Here is a 21,971-nt window from a genome sequence, read left to right as displayed (position 1 = left end):
GAGGACTTCCGCTGACATTGAAGTGTTAGCTATTGCCATAAGTCAGTTGTACAAATAAGCACTAGCTTCTCATGCTATTAAATGTTGTTTTTTTTAACACGAATATCATTAATATTTCTTTTGTCAACAGCGTGTTATTTTTTCGTAATTCTTAAGTTAATCTTCAACACTACGATTTGTCATAAAACATTTTTATAAGTAACCAAAAGGTGCCTCTTTATAAATGACTATATTTTTGGACATCACCGTTGAATATATACCACTGCTGGTACGCGGACTCCATCTAGTGGTAGTCAATAATACTACACACAACAAATCATCTTTATTATTAGTGACTTCCACATATGAAAGAATTGCGCAAATACAAATGTATGAAACAAAGATATGCTAAAAAATTTAATTAATTAATCGTGAATGCACATTTGGGTTTCCCAGCATTCCTTGTGGGTTTATAAGTTTCTATGAAGAGTGTTGTTTTGCATGTATATTCGTGTTTTGATGCTAACGTATGCTAACGTAGTCCGTGTGGTAGACATGTACTTCTTATTTTTGGTTGCACACAATACTGATACATACGCGGGGACATACTGCAGTTTCTTCTACCTGAACTCTTTATGTATAAAAATGCTGCTTTTATTAGTTTATATAATGAGTCTCTTATACATATTTATATAGTAAAGTTATTAATGTTTAATTATATCGAAAATATCACGTGGTTTCCAATTGTTTATACATGCACGAGTATGCCCTCTACTGGTCATCTGAGGAAGTGAATGTATATGATGAAATGTAAAATGATGTCTTCTTTCTTTCACATAAAATCTATAGCTTTGATTATTAGTATTATTATACATAATGGGTGGCTATTACATTTTGACTTGGTTTTAATCATATTCTGAAAGCAAGATATTGAACATTTCAGCTTGTTTCAAAGTAAGAAGAGCCACAATGATGATATAATATGAGATGTATGCTTTTTGCTGCGGGTCAGCTGCTCTTCAGCTGCATGTGAGCCATGTCAATATATGGTAATAAACAGACAGGAAGCCCAGCAGCAAATTCCCCCAGTGTAAACCTATTGAACCACTGAAGTGTACCAGTTCTTTACATAAGGCTGCAGCACATACCATTAGATCATCTTTACATAACCCTATTAGCAGACAACACAGCCAAAACTAAATGCTTTGAGGGTTTAATTTCTTATACTGCTGTAGTCTGGATTTAAAAAAAAACACAGCACTTATTTAGGAATATGTTTATTATTGTGGTTGTGCTGCACATAGTAAAAGGTATAGTGTTAGAAATATCACTCAGAATTATGATTGTGCAGGTGTAGTCCAATTTTATGGCATAAATACCATATTAGTATGGCATAAAAAGAATCACATAACATTTGTTTATTGCATCAAGGCTTTTTGACTTTGTCAGGAAACTCTATTTCAACAAAATAAAACCCCCCAAAAATTTTTTTACTAAATTTTAAAATGGTCCGGTAGAAATTATGACCACTGTATTGTTAGGGTCGGTTTCGACCCAGTTATAATAATAATATGACTATAAAGCAATATTTTGAGCCACAACTGATATCATAAGTGTACAATTAGCCAACACAATGACAACCAGCTCCTCTTCTCATCATGTAAGCTTCAGGGGATTCTCATTTTGACCGCTTTTCCAGTATACCAGCAGAAAAACAAGGTCCAGACACGTGAGGGGAATTCACTCATTTGATTGGCTGATTTCACATTTACAATTTGGATCATGGAAAAAAAAATGTCAAGAAGTACCGTGAACCAAGATCTGGACCTGTTCTGCTTTTTGATTTCAGTTTATACTAAAGTTCTGTTGCTGAAAACAATAACGTTTTCTACCTTTTCTTGATATTAATATATATGGGTCAAAATTGACCCGAAAACCATAGATGTTTCTTTACTGATTAATACTAAAATGAGAAAATAAATCAAACTAATTGATTTAAGAGATATGTTCTATAGCCCTCAGTAATAGCCAGGTAACAAAAGAACCTTCAATTTATTAATAGGATTCTTTTGAGGTTCATTTGACCATTTTTGGAAATTGAAATGGAGGGGTATAGTGACAAAAAAAGGCCTACATGCCCACACCAAAAGTATTAAAACCAACATTTCCATGGATGAGGAAGCCTAAGAAGGTAACCAAGACATGAGAAGTAAATTTGATGGTAACTTATTGTTTTTAGTGTATTTTATAGCTGATTTAATACATGGGTCAAAACCGACCCGTTAACATAAGAGATGATACCAGAAAGCTAACACAAGAGGAAGGTTAAACATATATTAGAGGTGTGCAAGCGTTTGCCACTGAGGTTCGCTCGCATTAAGAAAAATGTAAGGGGGTGGGGACCATTTTGATATTAGTATTATTTCTGCAACTAAATTAAAACAGATCATACTTTAAAATCTGTGTATTCCCCAAAAACTGTGCTGAGTCATGCTCCTGCCCGATGCCCTTTTGGGGGGTCTTTGGGTACTTTCCAGTCTTTCATCGTGTGTAACTTTATCTGCACAATATGCTCAGGGGACAAATAAAGCATTGATTTAGGGTGCGGCGTTTATTTATTCAATGGTATGACTCTCAAGGTGCTTAATGAGGAACAGGGTATACAGAGCAGAGCCCACTCCGTGAGAAAACATGGTATTCGACATGTTCCACTCCATTTTCTTTGTCCTTGTTTTTCCACTCAAACGCCACAGTCTAGTCTGTCATTGGGTCCAAGAGGACAAACAAATTTAGTCGTGTCCCAAGAGAGTCTGGCTGCACGAGGACCCTGACATCAACGTCTGGTTTTCTTTCTGCTGCCTTCTTTGCTTCATGTTTTAGCCAGCCTCCTCTTGATCTTCCAGGTACATGTCTACGTTCCACCATCTTGGTTTCTCCTCTTCTTCCTCCCCCCAACCCTGGAGCATGACCATGTTGACTCACTCGGGTCACAAATTTTGATCGTGTGCTTAGAGTTCTCGGAAGGGTGGCTAGAATTTCAGTGAAAATCTACATTTGCAATAATTATCATTGTACTTCATGATTGTCATTCAGAATTTTGAGCATCTGTTTTACCTGTTTTGACAATGTGGTCTTTTATCTTGGCTCTGGTCCTTCTCCTTCAGGGCTCCGAGGGAACAGCTGGACTCCAGACAGCGGCTCTGGTCCATTGGATCCAGCTCCACATCACTCCAAACCTGCTGCAAGGTTTTGTTTTTTTTGCACATTCACAACAAAATGTTTTACTTTTCATGTGGACGTGTACTAAATACTAAACTATATATATATATATAATACTAAACTAAAAAATGAATAATACTAAAACTTATGTACACAACACAATATTGTGGTCACATTTTCTACAAACACAAATTGATTTAGTTCATTAATTACATCCTGGCAAGCCACACCTCTGCTATCATGGCGGATATAGAGACACAGTGTAGCATCCCCACAGTCTCACTCATAGTCTGAAGCTCCTTTATAACTTTATTCTGACCTGAACACATCAACTGCAGTGCGACTTCAACACCATGAATGCATCTCCATCTCACAAACGCATCTCTATAGTCCGTTCAGCCTCAGAACGACACTTCCTCATTGACATTAGATGATGGCATGGTGCATTGAAGGACACTTCAATGCTTTTTCTGTTAGTTTGATTTCAAATTTCTGTTCATTTGGAGCATTTAATACATATATTTCATGTCCTGTCATGTATATTTTCATTAATTCATTCATTCATTTTCTACCGCTTTTCCTCACGAGGGTCGCAGGGGGTGCTGGAGCCTATCCCAGCTGTCTTCGGACGTGAGGCAGGGTACACCCTGGACTGGTCGCCAGCCAATCACAGGGCACATATAGACAAACACACTCACATTCATACCAATTTGGGGTGACCAATTTCTGTTCATAAAATACAGTAAAATGGCCATATTTCACATGGTGATTAATCATCATTAATTCATTTGAAAACTGTGATTAATTTGAATAAAAATTGCAATCATGTGACACCATTTCCGTGCTGTTAAGTGTGGCTTCTTTGTTTCATTGGCCCTTGACATTTTGTCAAATGAAAATGAAGTTTAAGGCAAATTATTTCCATAATAGTGCTGTTTGCTACTAATTACAGTATTACAGTACTGGCCTAAAACCACATCAGCAGGTTGCCTACAGCCACAGCTGTTAACACCAATGTGGAACAGAGGCATTGATTGGAGTATTTGCGGCTATACTTACAGTGTCCATTGTGGATAAGGAGGAGGAAACCTGGACAAACTTGTTTTTGGAAACAGACGATTGCCTGCTCAACATGGAGTGCCTGAAGGAGGACTGGCTTTGTGACACGGACATGCTGTCCCTCGGGCGACGAGCCTGGGCGAGGAAGTGTAGACAGGGGACTTTTTCAGCCAGAGTATCCCTGTTGAAGCACAGTGATTACTCAAACAAAAGGTTCTGTATCTGTTCCAAGCTCACATTACTACTAAGTATTATGAGCTGAATGTAGTGCTTTCACCTGTATTTAGAGTGGATGATGGCGTAGATGAAAGGGTTGTAGATGGCAGAGGCTTTGGCGATGACTGCGGGGACGGCTTTGGAGTACGGGTTCAGGACCCTGGCGTACCTGAAAGACGGATATATGAATTATGAACTGTACATTAGGGTGCATCAAAAAACACAAGTATTGAACTTGTACTAAAAGTGTTCCAATATATGTAGAAACAACACATACAAAATATTTTTCCAATACATGATTATTTAGGGGTGCCACCATACATATACATCCATACGTACATATGTTTTTGTTGGTAATTTATACTCCTATTACTAGCAAATTTGCAGTTTTGTCTTTGTAATTTGAATGATTTGTAGTCATATTTATAGGTATTTAGTGCTCATTGCTTCTCCTGTAGCTAACATTAGCTAGCTACAGTTTGCTAATAAGTTAGCTAATAGCTGAGCAAGCATAACATCAACAACAGTAATATAGTATTGCTATAGTATTGCTGATGCCTCATATTTATTGAGAGTGGTACTGTAGTCCTACATAATCTGATATACACTTGTCCCTTTATTATTTGGGCCCCCTTTGATAACCCTATAGAAAATGATGCTGTATAGAAGTTCATTGTACTCCACATTTCCAGGTCAACTTTTTTGGCAATTGCACATTAGAAATTGCACATTTTCCGAAATTTTACAACAGTTTGTGTGTGAGGTGGCACCCCTAAATCTCAATGGATTTCCTCAAGACATTTTATGTTCCATTAGAAAAAAAATGGAATGCCAGCCAAATTGATATTATGAATTTAAAATGTCCCATTCAAATTTGATGCACCCTGGTGTATACATACACTGGAGACAATATATTCATCCCTGGTGTGGTAATGGTACACACTTCTGCCTTTCATGGCAGGGGGCATGGTTTCAATCCCCCGGCCAGGGTTGCATCAGGTGTAAAAACTAAGCCAAAAGCACTCATGTGATTGAGTCGCTGGCCAACCCTGACAGGAAATAAGCCCAGCCATCCATCCATCCGTTTACTATTCCGCCTGTCCTCACAGAGCCGGTTGTAGGCATGCATATATGGTGGGATGTCAGTCAGAAAGGTGAAGGGGGAATACGTATATTATATGTCGTATATTAGTATGCAACAAACCAAGATGCGGTGCTGTGGTGTCAGGTTTGAAAACACAGCAGAGGTTTCATTTGAGGCGGACAAGCCATTTATTTAGGGGGGTGTTGACCCCCCCGCCACCCCATTCCCTCCACTAGTCCCAGTGTCGAGCCGGTTACGCTGAAGCCTTGTATATGGCTTTAAAAATGTATTTCACTCCTACTTGACTAATCATATTCCATGACTGCACGAACCACGACAAGCTTCTCCAAGCCTTAACTGAAACGTTAAAAACCATAGCCAGAACGAGTAGAATTATTACCCGCTAGTCCACTTTAATCATTCTGTTTGAGAACCGAACGTTAAAAAAAATCTATTATCTCCCTCACTTTTGACAGAGCAATCGGGGAGGCCCGTCATCACGAAAAATAAAAAAAAATGATTGAGAATAGAGAATATTTCGAATGCTATGGCAATATTTAGAATTTTACATGCAGAAAACAATGCAAAATTATTGCAAATGACGGATGGATGGAACCTGTGGATGCAGACTTCCCCTACATCAGGGGTGGGCAAACTACGGCCCGGGGTCCACATGCGGCCCACCAAGCGTTTAAACCCAGCCCGCCAGTTGCTTTCTAAGTATTTCAACTTTTGTTGCATACTTTTGTGTGCCCTGCCCCGCTTTTACTCATGTTTTAACTGTGTATTAACCAATGAATGTTGTATTTTGGTGTGTCTTTTATTCTGTTTACTTGCTTTATTCAACTTCATTCTTTTGTAAAGTGTCTTTGAGTATCTTGAAAAGCGCTATACAAATAAAATGTATTATTATTATTATTATTATATTTGGTTGAAAGTGAGACGTTATCAGAACATAAAGAGACTGCATGATATTTACCCGGCCCAGGCAATGAGGGTGACGCATGCATAGGGCGACCAGGAGAGGACAAACACTATGATCACCACAAAGGCAATCTTGGCCAACTTCCACTCAGTCCTGATGGTCTGCTGCTGGATCAAAGTCGTCTTCCTCACCTGAGAGCCCAACTTCTCCACTTCCCTGCCACGACACAACGGAGGAATGAAGCACAGAATTAGCAACGTTGTGCTCGCTTTAATGACTATTTAGCTAGGTTGAGTGAATTTACCTGCTTGCATGGCGGGTAGCCAGGAACATACACAGATAACAATAGGATATGATGCCCAGAGGGATGAAGAAGACAAAGCAGCATAGCATCAGCGTGTAGCTTTTATTGGCAGGCGTTGACGTCACATAATCCCACGTGCATGAAGTCATCAGTCCTTCTGGGATGTAAGAACCTCAAAAGATAAAATATGACAATATAGCAAAGTATCGGAAGTATTTTCCCGTGTGAGAACATTAGCTCCTTACTCCACCCCAGAAGAGGTGCAAGACTCCAGGCAAGGGAATACAGCCAGACCAGGGAGATGATGAAGCAAGTGCGTCGCTTGGAGGTCCACTGTAAGGCCTGAAGAGGCTTGGTGATGACGATGTAGCGATCCACGGAGATAGCCAGGAGGTTGATCATGGACGTGATGCCAAATAAGGCTCCGCAGAAGGCGTAGATCTTACAGCCTGTGGGGGAAAAGCACCACTGCAATAATAAAGCATATATTGTAAATGGACAGGTCATGTATACTGTATACCTGTTTCCCCAAAAATCCAACCCTTGTAAAGGGAGTTGACAAAGAAGATGGGTGATTGTGTGGTGGCCATGAGGAAGTCACTGATGGCCAGGTTCATGATGAAGAAGTTGGGAGGTGTTCGTAGCTTCTTGTTACTAACATGAAAAGAAAACATACTTTTATAAGGATTTCATTTTTCATAGAGGTTCAAAAATTGTTGAGTTTCCCAGGAACGTTGCTGTGCAATTGAGCTTGTGGATTGGCAACGATGGACAGGACAGAAGCTACACGCTGTCGACCTCCATCTCCATCAGATTGTCCAGGCATGCCTCATCCCCAACTACATCTGAGGGTACTCGCTATACTACAAACTGGTAGAACATCTGCAGCATCTTTTTGCAAATGTTAAAGGACACCACTTGACTCTGTTAAAGGACTTCCAGTTGACTCTGTCCTTGTCCTATTGGACACAGCATCTGTGTTGGCAGGCCACTTCAGTTTTTTTGTCCAGTTGTCCTTCAGCAATGGAGGGCATACACCATCTGGGCCTGCATGCTTCCTCGGTTCTCCACATACGGGAGCTGGGCAGAGTGGCTGCACGGCGCAGAAGTGGTTAGCATGCAGGCCTCACAGCTAGGAGACCCAAGTTCAATTCCACCTTTGCCGATCTCTGTGTGGAGTTTGCGTGGGTTTTCTCCGGGTTCTCCGGTTTCCTCCCACATTCCAAAAACATGCTAGGTTAATTAGCGACTCCAAATTGTCCATAGTTATGAATGTGAGTGTGAATGGTTGTTTGTCTATATGTGCCCTGTGATTGGCTGGCCACCAGTCCGGGGTGTACCCCGCCTCTCGCCCGAAGACAGCTGGGATAGGCTCCAGCACCCCCGCGACCCTCGTGAGGAAAAAGCGGTAGAAAATGAATGAATGAATGAATGAATCTTTATAGCTGCACGTCGGTGAGTGGTTAGGACGCAGGCCTCACAGCTAGGAGACCCGAGTCTAATTCCACCCTCGGCCATCTCTGTGTGGAGTTTGCATGTTCTCCCCGTGCATGCGTGGGTTTTCTCCGGGTACTCCGGTTTCCTCCCACATTCCAAAAACATGCTAGGTTAATTAGCGACTCCAAATTGTCCATAGGTATGAATGTGAGTGTGAATGGTTGTTTGTCTTGGCCTCCCTGAGCTGGACCCAATGAACGATGAACTCATCTGAGATATTAAAGCTGGCTGAGCAGTTTGCTCCTTACCGCTATTACAATATTGGTTCTGTTGCTCCTGTGTTTTCTAAATGAAGTTATATGCGAGTTCTCAAACATACTGGTGTCTTCCATCCCTCCTTTTGTTGCACTGTAAAGCATTTTGGCCTTTACAACTCAATTGTTTTTGCGTGAAAATCACTATGGTTTAAAAACAAATTATAAATGACCTTTGAAGTCCCATTGATTTGCAGGGGAACACCATGACCCGGATCCCTTAGGATTTCCAAATCAAAGTAGTGCTGTCAGTCAATAGGTTCGTTTAGTGACTCCCAGCATTAGCTTCCACTTAATGTGGGAGTATGTCATCGAGCTCCTTGTACACACACACACACACACACACATTGTATATTATAGCCATACATTACATTTCTCAGGGCATAACCGGATATTTCATTTTTCCTCTTTGCCAGACTAAGTGTCTAAGCTGTCAGAGTGCTTCTCGTGTCCTCTGTACGTGTGATGCGGCGGTTGGGGAAGCCAGCCTCACTGGACGCTGCTGCTTTAATGCACAAAACATGTCAGTCTCAGCTGCACATCCATGGACTGTGGACCGTTCCATCTTTAGATGTTTCACACTAATCTCTTCCTGTGGTCAAAGCCTAACTGATTTGACTTTGCCGCCTCATGTACAGTGCAATACATTTTGTGTATAATTATATATACTGTAAATAACATGCACATTCATTCACTAACCTCGCCGTTTATGCAAAGAAAGCTTTGTTATTATTATGTTTTAAGCAGGTTACAATACAAAAAGACTAAAGATGTAATTTTTGAACCTTACGGCAATATATTTCATTAGCTTACATTACATCAGGCGTGGGCAAACTGCGGCCCACCAAGCGTTTGAATCCGGCCCGCCAGTTGCTTTCTAAGTATTTCAACTTTTTAACCTTCCTCTTGTGTTAGCTTTCTGGTATCATGTCTTATGTTAACGGGTCGGTTTTGACCATGTATTAAATCAGCTATAAAATACACTAAAAACAATAAGTTACCAACAAATTTACTTCTCATGTCTTGGTTACCTTCTTAGGCTTCCTCATCCATGGAAATATTGGTTTTAATACTTTTGGTGTGGGCATGTAGGCCTTTTTTTGTCACTATACCCCTCCATTTCAATTTCCAAAAATGGTCAAATAAACCCCAAAAGAATCAAATTAATAAATTGAAGGTTCTTTTGTTACCTGGCTATTACTGAGGAATATAGAACATATCTCTTAAATCAATTAGTTTTATTTATTTTCTCATTTTAGTATTAATCACTAAAGAAACATCTATGGTGTTGGGGTCAATTTTGACCCATATATATTCATGTCAAGAAAAGGTAGAAAAAGTTATTGTTTTCAGCAACAAAATGAGAATCCCCTGAAACTTACATGATGAGAAGAGGAGCTGGTTGCTAATTGTACACTTATGATTTCAGTTTTGGCTCAAATATTGCTTTATAGTCATATAATTATAACCGGGTCGAAACCGACCCTAACATTACAGTGGTCATAATTTCAACCAGACCATTTTAAACTTTATTAAAAAAAATGTTTTGGTTTTATTTTGTTGAAATAGAGTTTCCTCAAAGTCAAAAAGCCTTGATGCAATAAACAAATGTTATGTGATTCTTTTTATGCATTAAAATGTAAAACAGGTCGGTGCCGACCCTAACACAAGAGGAGGGTTAATATACAAACTGGCAACATGACTTGCAAGTCAGATGTCTTAATTAGTACAAAAGTATAAAATTAAATGACAAAGTTTGATGTGGTCTGATGTTTAAAATGCTGCTGAAAAAAGGGACATGAGAACATACAACACTTTTACAGATAAAATTAGACAAACAATTCAAGGAAAATTCTAAGCATAAAATAGTGTGTGTGTGTTAAATATATGTTGTGGCCCCCCCGGACAATTTTGTTACAATTTCTGAATCCAAATATTTGCCCAACCCTGCATTAGACGGTGCTCTTGTAGCTAAAGTAGTACCCAGTGAGTGGCTACAGTATGTGTAGTTTTCAACCTAGTACAGTGGAAGAAATATATCACACTTTGGAGTACATTATGTGTCCTCCTGGTGTTCTGTTGTAGCCATTCAATACATACAAAAAAAAGTGCGATTGAAGTTTTATGAAGTTGTAAAAGTACTTTACAATACATGCATTGATTTGTTCAGTACCGTTAGCAAATCACTAGGCTGTTTCCTGGTATTGAGTGCCTGCAGGCGCGGGGTGAAAACCATCATTCTGTCTCTAGTTTGTGACGTTGGTTCGAACCATGTGCTCATCCCAAAGAACACTGCTTTTGTCCATCTGGTATTGAGAATATTGATATATATTTTAATATTAGTCTTAAGCACACAGTAGGCTTTTTCAGTTTGAGAATGTCTACTGAAGGATGTTTTCTATTGGTATGGTGCAACAGTGCAACAATAATGAGTCATGCGTTGTTTTGGGTTCAGGTCAGGTTTTGGGGTCATGGACTCAGCGTCATTGTTTTAGTGAGTGTTTTTTAATGAAGACAAGCAAAGTAAAGAAAAGATTCCGACTTACCAGAAGAATGCATACATGACCAAGGCATTGCCAGTAACTCCCACTGTTCCGATCACCAGGACAAAAAAGGCCACGATGTAGTGAACGTGGTCCTGGACATCTACCTGCCGATAGAATCCGTTTTGTCGGTCCATTTCTGTAGCAAAACACACATTTAGTACGTCACCAGCAATGCCTGAAAAACGTCTGTGTTCTTATAGGTCACATGGTAAACTGGAGCATGTGACCAGAAACAGGAGCAGTGATATAGAAAACTGATGGATCTCTGTGGGTTTTGTCCAAAAGATGGCTACTTTACTAATAACAAGTCACAATAATTTTATTCCTGCCGTTAAATTATGCATTTGTCGTTGTTTTTACACATGATTAGCAACTGGGCTTAACTTCTTTTTGCACTTGTGTTAATTACAGTTTGGGTTTCCCTACATTTTTGTTTGAAACGCTCATTTTGTGTTTCATCACCGTATGTGTTATGAGCATAGCCGGGGGCTGATATTTTTACATCCAATCAGATTTCAGCTTTTATATGTGACATGTCATTCTAACCGTGAGTGTGAATGGTTGTTTGTCTATATGTGCCCTGTGATTGGCCGGCGACCAGTCCAGGGTGTACCCCGCCTCTCGCCCAAAGACAACTGGGATAGGCGACAGCATCCCCCGCGAACCTCATGAGGAAAAAGCGGTAGAAAATGAATGAATGAATGTCATTCTAATCGGCTCAGAAATAGTAGTGCTGGACGTTGGACACTTGGCTCCAGAGCTACAGCAGTAGTTCCCCCTAACTATACCCGGACTGCTGTGTCGATGGGCAGGGAGCTCGCACAGGAAGTGCTGCGGTTGTTTAGACTCTGGACTTAGACTCGTCAATAAATTAGAATTTGTTAAAGGGGACCTTTTTCCACTTTTCTAACCTATAAATGATCATGTTAAACAATGGCAAAGTTTGGAAGTGAGCCCTGAAATGCTCAGTTTCATAAAGTTTTTTCTAACATTGGGTCGCTGTGACATCACAGTGAGCTATACTTCCTTATATGGGTGTGCCCTGGTAGAAGCTGGGCAAGTGGAGTGTTTGTGTCCAGAGGCAGCCGAGGGTGGAATAAATTAAAACAGACCTATTCGGAAATCCAAGCTGGAAGAGGTGCAGATTTTGGAAGATCTAGAAAGCTTTCTGTGTAGCTGTATTATAGGACTTCACTACTTAAAAAAAAAAAAAAGTTCTTTCATTCATTCACTTTCTACCGCTTATCCTCACGAGGGTTGCAGGGGTGCTGGAGCCTATCCCAGCTGTCTTCGGGCGAGAGGCGGGGTACACCCTGGACTGGTGGCCAGCCAATCACAGGGCACGTATAGACAAACAACCATTCACACTCACATTCATACCTATGGACAATTTGGAGTCGCCAATTAACCTAGCATGTTTTTGGAATGTGGGAGGAAAAACCGGAGTACCCGGAGAAAACCCACGCATGTACGGGGAGAACATGCAAACTCCACACAGAGATGGCCGAGGGTGGAATTGAACTTGGGTCTCCTAGCTGTGAGGTCTGCGCGCTAACCGCTAGACGGCCGTGCCGCCCCCTATGAATTAATTCATTCATTTTCTACCGCTTATGCCAGGGATGGGCAAACTGCGGCCCGGGGGCCACATGCGGCCCGCCAAGCGTTTGAATCCGGCCCGCCAGTATTTTTCTTTTAACATACAGTGAAGAAAATAAGTATTTGAACACCCTGCTATTTTGCTATTTCTCCCACTTAATCATGGAGGGGTCTGAAATTTTCATCGTAGGTGCATGTCCACTGTGAGAGAGATAAACTAAAAAGAAAAATCCAGAAATCACAATGCATGATTTTTTAACAATTTATTTGTGTGATACAGCTGCAAATAAGTATTTGAACACCTGTGTATCATCTAGAATTCTGACCCTGAAAGACCTGTTAGTCTGCCCATTAGAAGTCCACCTGCACTCCATGTATCATCCTGAATCAGATGCACCTGTTTGAGGTCGTTAGCTGCATAAAGACACCTGTCCACCCCATACAATCAGTAAGACTTTAACTTGTAACATGGCGAAGACCAAAGAGCTGTCCAAAGACACCAGAGACAAAATTGTACACCTCCACAAGGCTGGAAAGGGCTACGGAGCAATTACCAAGCAGCTTGGTGAAAAAAGGTCCACTGTTGGAGCTATCATTAGAAAATGGAAGAAGCTAAACATGACGGTCAATCTCAATCGGAGTGGAGCCCCATGCAAGATATCACCTCGTGGGGTCTCAATGATTCTAAGAAAGGTGAGGAATCAGCCCAGAACTACACGACAGGACTTGGTCAATGACCTGAAAAGAGCTGGGACCACCGTTTCCAAGGTTACTGTAGGTAATACACTAAGACGTCATGATGTGAAATCATGCATGGCACGAAAGGTTCCCCTGCTTAAACCAGCACATGTCAAGGCCCGTCTTAAGTTTGCATATGACCATTTGGATGATACAGAGGAGTCATGGGAGAAAGTTTTATGGTCAGATGAGACCAAAATAGAACTTTTTGGTCATAATTCCAATAAGCGTGTTTGGAGGAAGAAGAATGAAGAGTACAATCCGAAGAACACCATCCCTACTGTGAAGCATGGGGGTGGTAGCATCATGCTTTGGGGGTGTTTTTCTGCACATGGGACAGGACGAGTGCACTGCATTAAAGAGAGGATGACTGGGGCCGTGTATTGTGAGATTTTGGGGAACAACCTCCTTCCCTCTGTCAGAGCATTGAAGATGGGTCGTGGCTGGGTCTTCCAACACGACAACGACCCGAAGCACACAGCCAGGAAAACCAAGGAGTGGCTCCGTAAGAAGCATATCAAGGTTCTAGCATGGCCCAGCCAGTCTCCAGACCTGAACCCAATCGAAAATCTTTGGCGGGAGCTCAAACTCCGTGTTTCTCAGCGACAGCCCAGAAACCTGACTGATCTAGAGAAGATCTGTGTGGAGGAGTGGGCCAAGATCCCTCCTGCAGTGTGTGCAAACCTGGTGAAAAACTACAGGAAACGTTTGACCTCTGTAATAGCAAACAAAGGCTACTGTACCAAATATTAACATTCATTTTCTCAGGTGTTCAAATACTTATTTGCAGCTGTATCACACAAATAAATTGTTAAAAAATCATGCATTGTGATTTCTGGATTTTTCTTTTTAGTTTATCTCTCTCACAGTGGACATGCACCTACGATGAAAATTTCAGACCCCTCCATGATTTCTAAGTGGGAAAAATAGCAAAATAGCAGGGTGTTCAAATACTTATTTTCTTCACTGTACAAGCGGGCAACATGACTTGCATGTCGGTTGTCTTATTCAGTAATTTTTTTGTAGTAATGTAAAATTCTATTTGGCAAATTGTTGATGTTTGATGTTTAAAGTGCTCCTGAAAAAAAGGGAATTGAGAACATATAACTGATAGTATGACACTTAAAATAAAATTCAAATGTGGACTGTTAGAATTATAAGCATAAAATAGTGTGTGTGAAATATATATTCTGGCCCCCCCTGGACAATTTTGTTAACTCAACACGACCCACGAATCAAAAAGTTTGCCCACCCCTGGCTTATGCTCAAGAGGGTGGTGGGGGTGCTGGAGCCTATCCCAGCTGTCTTCGGGCGAGAGGCGGGGTACACCCTGGACTGGTGGCCAGCCAATCACAGGGCACATATAGACAAACAACCATTCACACTCACATTCATACCTATGGACAATTTGGAGTCTCCAATTAACCTAGCATGTTTTTGGAAGTACCCGGAGAAAGCTAGGAGACCCAATCTCCTAGCTGTGAGGTCTGCGCGCTAACCACTAGACCGCCGTGCAGCCCCCCCCCAAAAGTTATTTATTCTAAATGACACCACAAACGGATATCTATAAGCATGTCAAATGACTGAACTTTGTTAAATGGATTTGGAAAGCAGTAATACAAATGTTCACAGTCCAGATGAACTCCTGCTGTGTGGAGTAAAAAAAAATAAAATAAAGAAATGAATGGCAGTTTATGATCAGCCGGATGTGTGTAGAGTGTGAGTCTTTTAATCTGCGACTATTATCCAACGCTGTGTTGCCTCAGACACATTTACCAAAAAGGCGATTAACTCTGTACTTTCTGATAATGAAAAAGGCGCTGACTGGTCTGTTTGCAGAAATCACAGGACCGCTGCTGATTATAAAAGGATTTTTAGCACACGCACGTTGGGTCACACACGATTATCACCGCTTTCAACACGCTTGCTATTATACATATTTTTTTTATCCATTGGTTCGTATTTTTTGATGGCGTCAACTTCATCATATTTGTGCACAATGTTTGACGTGCACGTGCTTGCACAGCATCCCAGTCAATAAAGACAGCCCACCCGCTATGCTCACTGAAGGTTTGTGCGTCAGACGTACCCCGGTCACCTTGTACTTACGCTTATTAGGCATCAAGGCTCGGTTTGTATAGACCGGCCTTGTCAAGCAAGCACACGTCTGAGTGGGTTGTGATCACTGTGGCAGCTGACTCAAGCATCCTTGGCTGCCCTTTGGGTCATACAGTGTCATTGGAGTGCAAAGTTCATTTTAAAATACAGTGCTAATTTATTAGACCACCATCTAATGTAAGCTTTAGGGCAGGGGTCTCAAACACACGGCCCGCGGGCCAAATGTGGCCCGCAGGACACTAGTTTGAGGCCCCCGCCTTGATATGAAAGTTTAATGTCCGTGCGGCCCGCGCAAGTTTGATATGGATGCTGTATGGTATCATTTACCCAGAAAAAATTATTACGTTTGATTAATGTTCATGTTAAAGGTTAAATAACTGTTAATAGTTATCCTCCCTATCCGTGTGGAAGTGGTAAGTTTTTGGCTATTTAAGTTTAAAGGAAATAACTTGAAGGCTACCGTTTAGGTCGCTAGCTCTCTAGTTTGCGAGTTAGCATGTGTCTCAAGACCCTGCAGTTGCGCAATATGTTGTAAATAACAAAAGTAGAAATGTGACTATAGTCGTGTTTTGTCATGTCTACAGGGCTCTAATAATGCTTTGTTAATTTTAATCTGAAAAAAATAATTTGTCTACCCACCAACTATATGTGGTTTCTTAAGTTTTTATTATTTGCTGTTTTATTATTATTATTATTATTTATTTATTTATTACTGATTGATTGATTTTCTTTATTCTTGATTTGTTTTTCATCTTATTTTGTGTAGAAAAATAAAAAGTAAGATATTTGAGAACAGTGGAATGTTTTATCAGAGCTTTCCTTGTAGAAAATTGGAACCAAAGTGAAGTTTAAAAAAAAAATTTGTTTTTAATAAATGCGTTTTTTTTTTTGTTTTTTTTTGGAAAACCTGATGCGGCTCAGTCTCACCCAGACCCTAGCTCCAGTGACCCAAGGTAAATTGAGTTTGAGACCCCTGCTTTAGGGTTATACCATTTTTATTTTATTTAATTGAAGGTATTTCTTAACTACCAAAAAAACAGCCACAAGGTGGCAGAAGTGCATTTTATAAGAACTCGGCCTGCATCTTTCCATTCTGCAACAAACAGGAAGTGAAAAGGCATGTCGCCATGTTGTGCGATGGAGATTATGTCAAAAATGTCTGGTATTGAATGAGTTAATGATCTTGTCAATTACTGTAAGTGATGAGATGATTGACTTGTTATATAATAATAATCAACATTGAAATTCACATTTTTGGGGGGGATATAAACATGGCTATGTACAAAACTATCAACTTTCGTTACCAGCTCTTCATGCTCTGAAATCCATTCTCAAATGAAAATATCAACACTTCAGTCATTTGAGGTCACGTTTTGCTGTGGAAACCATGACCGACCTTAAACAGAGCCGTGTGGGAAGTATGAATAAAGTTTTCTTTTTTATTGTAGTTCTTAATAACTCATGGTTTATTTCAATGGACCCGCATTCCGCACAAAGACAGCTGGGATAGGCTCCAGCATAACTGAGACCCTAGCAAGGATTGATTTGATTACTTATATTATTACTTTAATTATATTGATTAAACATGGGGCTGCAAGGCAGCGCAAGCCTCACAGCTCTTGAGTTCAATTCCATCCTCAGCCATCTCTGTGTGTAGTTTGCATGTTCTCCCCGTGCATGCGTGGGTTTTCTCCGGGTACTCCGGTTTCCTCCGCATTCCCAAACATGCTAGGTTAATTGGCGACTCCAAATTATCCAAAAATTGTCCAAATTGTCTATATGTGCCCTGTGATTGGCTGGCGACCAGTCCAGCGTGTACCCCGACTCTCGCCCGAAGATAGCTGGGATAGGCTCCAACACCCCAGCGACCCCCGTGAGGATAAGCGGTAGAAAATGAATGAATAATTAAATGTGTTGTATCCTTTATGCTATGATATGTAATATAGAACTTTTTAGGTGAATTTGCACAAAGTATTGGTATTGGTATCGCCAATATCAGCCTGAATTCTACTCTGTATCGGATGAAAAACAAAATCAGTGGTATCACACATCACTATATTATATGTAATATATACTTTTCTAGTGAGGGTAAATTCCACAAACACTGGACTGGTCACCTGTCAATCACATTCACATGTACAGAGTGTCCATTTTACACAACATGCATATTTTTGGACTGCGGGAGGAGTAAACCTATGTAAGCACATAGGGGGGGTCGCTACTATGAGAACAAGAATGAGCAAGAATGAAGCAAGAATCAGAAGCAGTTTCAGTATAAAACAGCAGTTTTTTGTTTAGTCACGGTTTGGCTTGCATAGCTCATTTGTAAATCAACAGAAAACTTCATAATAAAGTCATTGCTGTCATAAAAAAAATAGAAATATACCTTTTATCTGAGAGAGCGAAGCTCCTGTCTATTCGGTGTGCGCCTCACTAATCCCGCATGTGGGAGATTGGGTCATCCAGCGAGGCATCAGTGGACAGCTGCTCTCTGAGAGAATAGGAGAATAACACTGACAGAAATAAGCAGCAAGCAACACATTGACCATGCCCCTGCTGGCAACCAATCACACGCAGCTCACATTTGGCACCGTGCATTGATCAAACCACTGTTGTGGTGCGAGTGCGTGCAAGACAGCACACTTAAAAAAGCCAAGCCGGAAGAGCTTTTATGATATGTGATAAGTCATAAGTGAAATATAGTTAGTGAGCTTGATTGGTATGTAGGCTAAAGAACGCATTCATGTACGTTCTGGAGAAGTTTTGTTTGCAGCGAGTGGCTGTCACATGGTGTTTTCTTTAATGTTTCAAATAATTACACATAATAGCTAGTGGTAGATTTAGGAAGTAAACAGCTCTGAAAACATAACGCTGGCTGGTGAATGAACCCTCTTGTAAAAATGTCAGATTTATGCGCGGAACTGAATGTTGACTAACGGGCATCTTGAGGCCACTAAGGCGTAGCGGTTAGATACGCTGTTGATTCCAACTATTAAAGCGGGTGAAGTCGTCTATGCCGTGTGTTGCATTGCATTTCACGTTGAAGGCTTCAAACAATCAAGTCAGAAAGATGACAGGATACTGTAATGCAGGGGTCTCAAACTCAATTTACCTGGGGGCCACTGGAGCTAGGGTCTGGGTGAGACTGGGCCGCATCAGGTTTTCCCCCCCAAAAAAACAAAACGCATTTATTAAAAACAGAAAAATGAATAAACTGTGCTTTTGTTATGATTTTCTACAAGAAAAGCTCTGATAAAACATTCCACTGTTCTCAAATATCTTACTTTTTATTTTTCTACACAAAATAAGATGAAAAATAAATAAATCAAGAATAAAGAAAATCAATCAATCAGTAATAAATAAATAAATATAATAATAACAATAAACGGCAAATAATAAAAACTTAAGAAACCACATATAGTTGGTGGGTAGACAAATTATTTTTTTCAGATTAAAATTAACAAAGCATTATTAGAGCCCTATAGACATGACAAAACACGACTATAGTCACATGTATACTCTTTTTATTTACAACATATTGCGCAACTGCAGGGTCTTGAGACACATGCTAACTTGCAAACTAGAGAGCTAGCGACCTAAATGGTAGCCTTCAAGTTATTTCCTTTAAACTTAAATAGCCAAAAACTTACCACTTCCACACAGATAGGGAGGATAACTATTAACAGTTATTTAACCTTTAACATGAACATTAATCAAACGTAATAATTTTTTCTGGGTACATGATACCATACAGCATCCATATCAAACTTGCGCGGGCCGCACTAACATTAAACTTTCATATCAAGGCGGGGGCCTCAACTAGTGTCCGGGCCGCGTGTTTGAAACCCCTGCTGTAATGTAATGTAATGTACTGTGGAAAAACACAAAAACGACAACTATGCGTTATGCTTTGAAAATAGCCGGGAGGAATCTTTGGAGAGAAGGCGGGGTCTCCTCTGTATCAGACTTGTTCACATGCTCATCCTGGTGGAAGAAGAATCCTGAGAAAAGGACTCAGATGAAAGCACACCCCCATGCTAATGCGTCACGTCACGCACAGCTGAGCAGCAGCACCTTTTGGCCTAAATGTCTCTCTTATTAATAGCGGACATTGTACCCGCTTTGTGTGTGTGTGTTGGAATAGGGAGCGTTTTTGATCATAATAATGACAACTTTTCTTGACGGAGATAAGCATTCCTGTCCATGAGGTCATGTTGTGTGGCACGCGAATCAATGGTGCGATAATGGATTATAGCAGCTCAGAATCAACCACCAGACGCTGCAATTTGCTCGGTCCATAGTTGTAAACAACCAGTGGAATACTAAGAGAAGGTCTTCCCTCGCCATATCAGAGTTTACATTCATTCTATCACAATCTTTATGTGAAACATGAACACGTACTAGTTCATATCAGCTAGCTAACAACGGACGTCATGAAAAATGCCTATTTTAACGCTAAAGCCGGCTAAAGTGGTTAACACGCTGGCCTCACACCTAGAGACCCGAGTTCGATTCCACCATCGGCCATCTCTGTGTGGAGTTTGCATGTTCTCCCTGTGCACGTGTGGGTTTTCTCCGGGTACTCCGGTTTCCTCCCACATTCCAAAAACATGCTAGGTTAATTAGCGACTCCAAATTGTCCATAGGTATGAATGTGAGTGTGAATGGTTGTTTGTCTATATGTGTCCTGTGATTGGCTGGCCACCAGTCCAGGGTGTACCCCGCTTCTCTCGCCCGAAGACAGCTGGGATAGGCTCCAGCACCCCCGCGAACATTGTGAGGAAAAAGTGGTAGAAAATGAATGAATGAATGAATATACTGTAGCATATTTAAGCAAAGTTGAATCATGTCGGAGCTGCACGGCGGTCGAGTGGTTAGCATGCAGAGTTAGCGTGGAATTTGCATGTTCTCCCCGTGCATGCATGGGTTTTTTTTAATTATTTTTACCCCATTTTAATTATTTGTTATTATTTTTATTTTATTTTATTATTATTTTATTCATTTGTACCCCGCCTCTCGCCCGAAGACAGCTGGGATAGGGTCCAGCACCCTCGTGAGGATAGGCGGTAGAGAATGAATGAAAGCCCTCACTAAAAAACTAAAAAAGGCCAACATTGTTCCATATACATATATTAACCAATCTACAGTGATATTATTATTATAAGCTAACATAAAAAACTATTTTTATCTAGCGGACGAACAGGATGTGTCGCTAACCCCCCTTTTAGCGTCATTCACAGACGGAAAAGTGGATCCCGTGCTCTTCATTTCAAGACTCAGCAAGATCAGTGTTTTTTATTTGAGCAAACGTCCTGTGCTGGAAGACACAGCCATCCCAATGAGAGCAGACATTGTAAGTGCCATAGCTGTATCTACGCTCTTATTGTTGACGGCGGTAGCATAAGCTCCTGGACTAAATCGATACGCCTAGGAAAGTCGTTCTGTTAATGTTATATATCATCAACTTGTTTTCTCATGTTATAATGCACAGAAAAGGGAAAGAAATATTATATTAAAGTATTGATCTTTCACATAAGGATTGTGAATGATGGGCAAAATTTTAAAAAAAAGTGCAGTTCCCCTTTAAGGTATTATTATTATTAGTATTAGTATTATTATTATTACATAACAGGCACAATAATGAATAACCCACGACAAGCTAAAACTCAACTCTGAAGTTTTATTTACATCTTAAATAGCTTTATATTGGGTAATATGTACGAAAAGGTGACTTCATTGATATTATTTCATGTCTAAAGGGCTCTAATAATGATGACTGTTTAGTATTATTTGTGTGTGCGTGTACATTTTTGCCACAAAGATGTCAGGAGGGTGGAAAATGTACATGGCATGTTGTAATTGTTACAAATGTAGTTGGTTATATTCAGGTCATTGCAGTAGCATTTAGAGTACACAGTACTTACAGCAGACTGCTGGAACGTGGATGGAGTCAGGTTCCCCCGGCTGGAGAAGGTCTGCATCTGTGTAGAATGGCTGAAATGGCATGTCATGTTCATGTTAGCAGACATGAAAAATTGCATTTCTATAAATAAATAAAATAATAAATGCATTTATTGTGCATTTCAACAGGAAGTCGTTCACTCAGAGCTGCTACACTTTCTGGTTGACTGAAGCACTTTTGATAATTTAATCAAGGCATTCATTCATTAATTTTCTACCGCTTATCCTCAAGAGGGCCGCAGGTGCTGGAGCCTATCCCAGCTGTCTTGGAGCGAGCCAATCACAGGGCACATATAGACAAACAACCATTCACACTCACATTCATACCTATGGACAATTTGGAGTGGCCAATTAACCTAGCATGTTTTTGGAATGTGGGAGGAAACCGGAGTACCCGGAGAAAACCCACACATGCACCGCGAGAACATGCAAACTCCACACAGAGATAGCCGAGGGTGGAATTGAACCCTGGTCT

At 40.6% G+C, this 21,971-nt stretch overlaps 1 protein-coding gene across 4 annotated transcripts; it reads right to left on the bottom strand.

Moving 5' to 3' along the window:
* Positions 1-1,670: 1,670 nt before the first annotated feature.
* On the bottom strand, positions 1,671-21,531 carry opn4xa (opsin 4xa). Of its 4 annotated transcripts, XM_058055035.1 has the most exons (11): positions 21,460-21,531; positions 17,922-18,026; positions 11,084-11,219; positions 7,307-7,440; positions 7,032-7,235; positions 6,787-6,958; positions 6,537-6,698; positions 4,535-4,642; positions 4,258-4,438; positions 3,094-3,218; positions 1,671-3,008 (listed from the first exon to the last, which is right to left on the bottom strand). In XM_058055035.1, the coding sequence occupies exons 3-11, from the start codon at positions 11,215-11,217 to the stop codon at positions 2,891-2,893; spliced, it is 1,338 nt and encodes a 445-aa protein (XP_057911018.1). In that variant the 5' UTR covers positions 11,218-11,219; positions 17,922-18,026; positions 21,460-21,531; the 3' UTR covers positions 1,671-2,890. The 4 variants fall into 4 exon arrangements, with proteins under 4 accessions (XP_057911018.1, XP_057911036.1, XP_057911009.1 ...); XM_058055053.1 differs by lacking the exon at positions 21,460-21,531 and having other exon boundaries at positions 1,671-3,027; positions 17,922-18,136; XM_058055026.1 differs by lacking the exon at positions 21,460-21,531 and having other exon boundaries at positions 17,922-18,136.
* Positions 21,532-21,971: the final 440 nt, after the last annotated feature.

Source organism: Doryrhamphus excisus, chromosome 2, assembly GCF_030265055.1.
Source record: "Doryrhamphus excisus isolate RoL2022-K1 chromosome 2, RoL_Dexc_1.0, whole genome shotgun sequence".
Taxonomy (NCBI): domain Eukaryota; kingdom Metazoa; phylum Chordata; class Actinopteri; order Syngnathiformes; family Syngnathidae; genus Doryrhamphus; species Doryrhamphus excisus.
Note: the sequence above shows the minus strand (reverse complement) of the source record. Positions and strands in the feature narration are given on the sequence as shown.